This window comes from Anopheles ziemanni, chromosome 2 (assembly GCF_943734765.1).
Source record: "Anopheles ziemanni chromosome 2, idAnoZiCoDA_A2_x.2, whole genome shotgun sequence".
Classification (NCBI taxonomy): domain Eukaryota; kingdom Metazoa; phylum Arthropoda; class Insecta; order Diptera; family Culicidae; genus Anopheles; species Anopheles ziemanni.
The window spans coordinates 56511916-56514890 of NC_080705.1; the positions used below are offsets into that span (position 1 = coordinate 56511916).

General features: G+C 49.4%; 1 protein-coding gene across 1 annotated transcript; it reads left to right on the forward strand.

Moving 5' to 3' along the window:
• Nucleotides 1-339: 339 nt before the first annotated feature.
• Nucleotides 340-2004, forward strand: LOC131293919 (probable cytochrome P450 4ac1). The gene is made up of 2 exons (XM_058321969.1): nucleotides 340-937; nucleotides 1007-2004. The coding sequence occupies exons 1-2, from the start codon at nucleotides 340-342 to the stop codon at nucleotides 2002-2004; spliced, it is 1596 nt and encodes a 531-aa protein (XP_058177952.1).
• Nucleotides 2005-2975: the final 971 nt, after the last annotated feature.

Sequence of the window (2975 nt, forward strand, 5' to 3'; positions counted from 1 at the left end):
CACGATGCAAAAACACGTCTGGAACGGTCAAAGTTTTGACAACGACTCACTAGACTCACACGATTACATTACGATCAGATCGCTGACGCCCGCTACGCATGAAATCGCCTTTTTAAAGTTGGGTCAACCGCTGTTTGCATTAACCGCGAATCAACAACCGCCCGCGGCTATAAAAGCCGCAGATTTCCACGAATTCGCTCTTTTCTACCTGAACCACCAAACTGGAAGGAAGGAAGACCTCAGTGACCAGCAGACCCGAAGTAGTGCACCAATGGCACGCTATACGCTACGAACGCCATTGTGAGCATAGGACATGGTAGTATTCCGATCAGAGCGACCATGGCTTCCGCTTGTAGCGTATTGTGTTCGCCCATTTTGGCAACTCTTCTGTTCATTGTCCTTCTTTTGTTACTTTGGTTCGTTTGGGATGTGATCGATAAGCAAAGCCCCCAATATCGGGCCGTGCGACAATTTCCCGGCCCTCCGGTGTTGCCCTTGGTTGGCACGGCCTATCACACACGTGGTTTAGATCCGGCTAAAACCTTCGATGCCTTCCGCCGTTATACTCAGCTATACGGAGGATCGTACCGGTTTTGGCTTAACACCCATATATTTGTGTTGAACATCACGCGGTGCCGGGAGGCGGAACCGTTTCTCAGTGGAGTGCAAAACACGGAAAAAAGTCAGCTATATCGCTTTCTGCATCCGTTCATTGGTGTTGGTTTGTTGAACAGTAGCGATGAAAAGTGGCTGCAGCGAAGGCGCATCCTCACGCCGGCTTTCCACTTTAACATCCTTAACGGTTTTCATCGAACGTTCTGTGAAGAGAGTGAGCAATTGGCGGCACAAATCGACAAGGCACAGCAAACGGATAGAGCGGGAAGCTGCATCGAGCTGCAGTCTATGATGTCCCAGTATACGCTGAATACTATTTGTGGTACGTAAGGCAAGTCGGCAGGTGAGTTGATGGTTGAGCTACTTGACAAACTCATATGGTATTCGGCAGAAACTTCGATGGGTGTTAAGCTCGACTCGATGCATGGCGCGAAGGCGTACCGTGACGGTATCTACAAGGTCGGTGAGATGATGCTGATTCGCGCGGTCCGTCCCTGGCTATATCTGGACTGGACGTATAAATGGTTAGGCTACTCCAGCAAACTTCAGACGCTCCTCAAACCTCTGCATCGCTTCACAATCGGCATCATCAATCAACGACGGGAACTGTTTCAACAGGGCAAGCTAGATGATTTGACCCACGATCGGGGCTACGATCAAGGCAACACCGACAGCACCTCGTTCAACGGGAAAAAACGTTACGCCATGCTGGACACTCTGATGGCGGCGGAAATTGAAGGACTCATCGATCGGGAAGGTATCCGCGAGGAGGTCGACACGTTCACCTTCGAAGGCCACGATACGACCGGTGCGGCCCTGGTGTTCGTCTTCTTGACCCTTTCCTGGGAGCATGATGTGCAGGAACGCCTCTACCAGGAACTACGCCAGCTCAAAGACGAAAAGTCACTCGACGATTCCGCTCACTTCTCTCCGGGCGACTTAAACTCGCTGAAATACTTCGACCGAGTCATTAAAGAATGTTTCCGCCTATGGCCACCCGTTCCTTTCATCTCGCGTCGTGTTACCGAGGAGGTGGCGCTTCCCGACGGTCGAACCATTCCGCGAGATTGTATCGCGGCCCTGCACATCTTCGATATGCACCGCGATCCGGAACAATTTCCTGACCCGGATCGCTTCGATCCCGACCGCTTTCTGGCGGAAAATGTGGCCAAACGCAATCCGTACGCGTACGTACCGTTCAGCGCGGGGCAGCGTAATTGCATCGGGCAAAAGTACGCCCTGCTGGAGGTGAAAACAGCTGTTGCTTATCTGGTCCTCCGTTATCGGGTGCTGCCGGCAACGAAACGCTCCGAGATTCAGCTCATCGTCGATTTGGTACTGCGTGCGTCTACGCCGTTAAAGGTTCGTTTTGAGCGACGAAGCGATTGACAAAAAAAATGTTACTTACCTACTTACTTACACAAACTTGGATTCATGTTGTAAATAAAACAAGGAGACCCTTGTGCCGTAAATGGCACAGTTTGCCAAACCGGAAAAATACAGTTCAACCGTTTCATTACAATAACTCATTGCAGTCTGTCAACATACAGTGTTCCGGCAGATATAGCAAACGTTCTCAAGGAGATCACTCTCTTTCAGAGACCCGATTCTTGTATAATCTTTCGTTTACAGTTCGGGGTCAATACTTGCGGCTATCGGAGCAAGTTATTTTGCATTTCATTACATTCCCTCCCGAAAGAATCGCCCTCGTATCTCCTGGAACGGATGGAGGGTTCAAAGTCTTTGAATTGTTTTTCGGCACCGTTTAGTGTCTTCGCAAATCCCCTTGAAGATGGACCTAATTTTAGTAGTGCTCCTGCTGGTTGTGCTTCTGCTGCTCGCACTGGAAGTACGGGTACAACTGTCCATCGCGTATCGTGCCGGAAAGAAGTATCCCGGAGCCAAAGGAGCGAAAGGAGCGAAAGGAGCGTAAAGGAGCGAAAGGAGCGAAATGAGCGAAAATGTGCAACACTTTTTAGAGCTAGCTTCGCTCACAAATGAGGAGCGATGTTTTCGCTCCTTTCGAGGAGCGGAGCGAGGTTGCCAGCTCTTTCGATCCTTTCTCAACACCACTCGAAACCCATGAAAATAGTCGGGTTGTTACTAGGCATTGACATGCTGAAGATATTCAAAGTGCACTTGAGAATCGAGTGCTTTTGTATACAGCACGAGATGTACTGCAGAAACACCCACATGAGATGGTCCCGTCCACGGCGCAAGTTACGTACTGCAAGTTTCTCATACAGGGTGTTTACAATGTTTTTAAACGTTCCGAAATGAAACAGCTCAAAATAGATCAACTGCGAGCTGAGATGAGTTGAATATGTAAACGTAGTTTGAATCTCTTTTATTAGCTGACC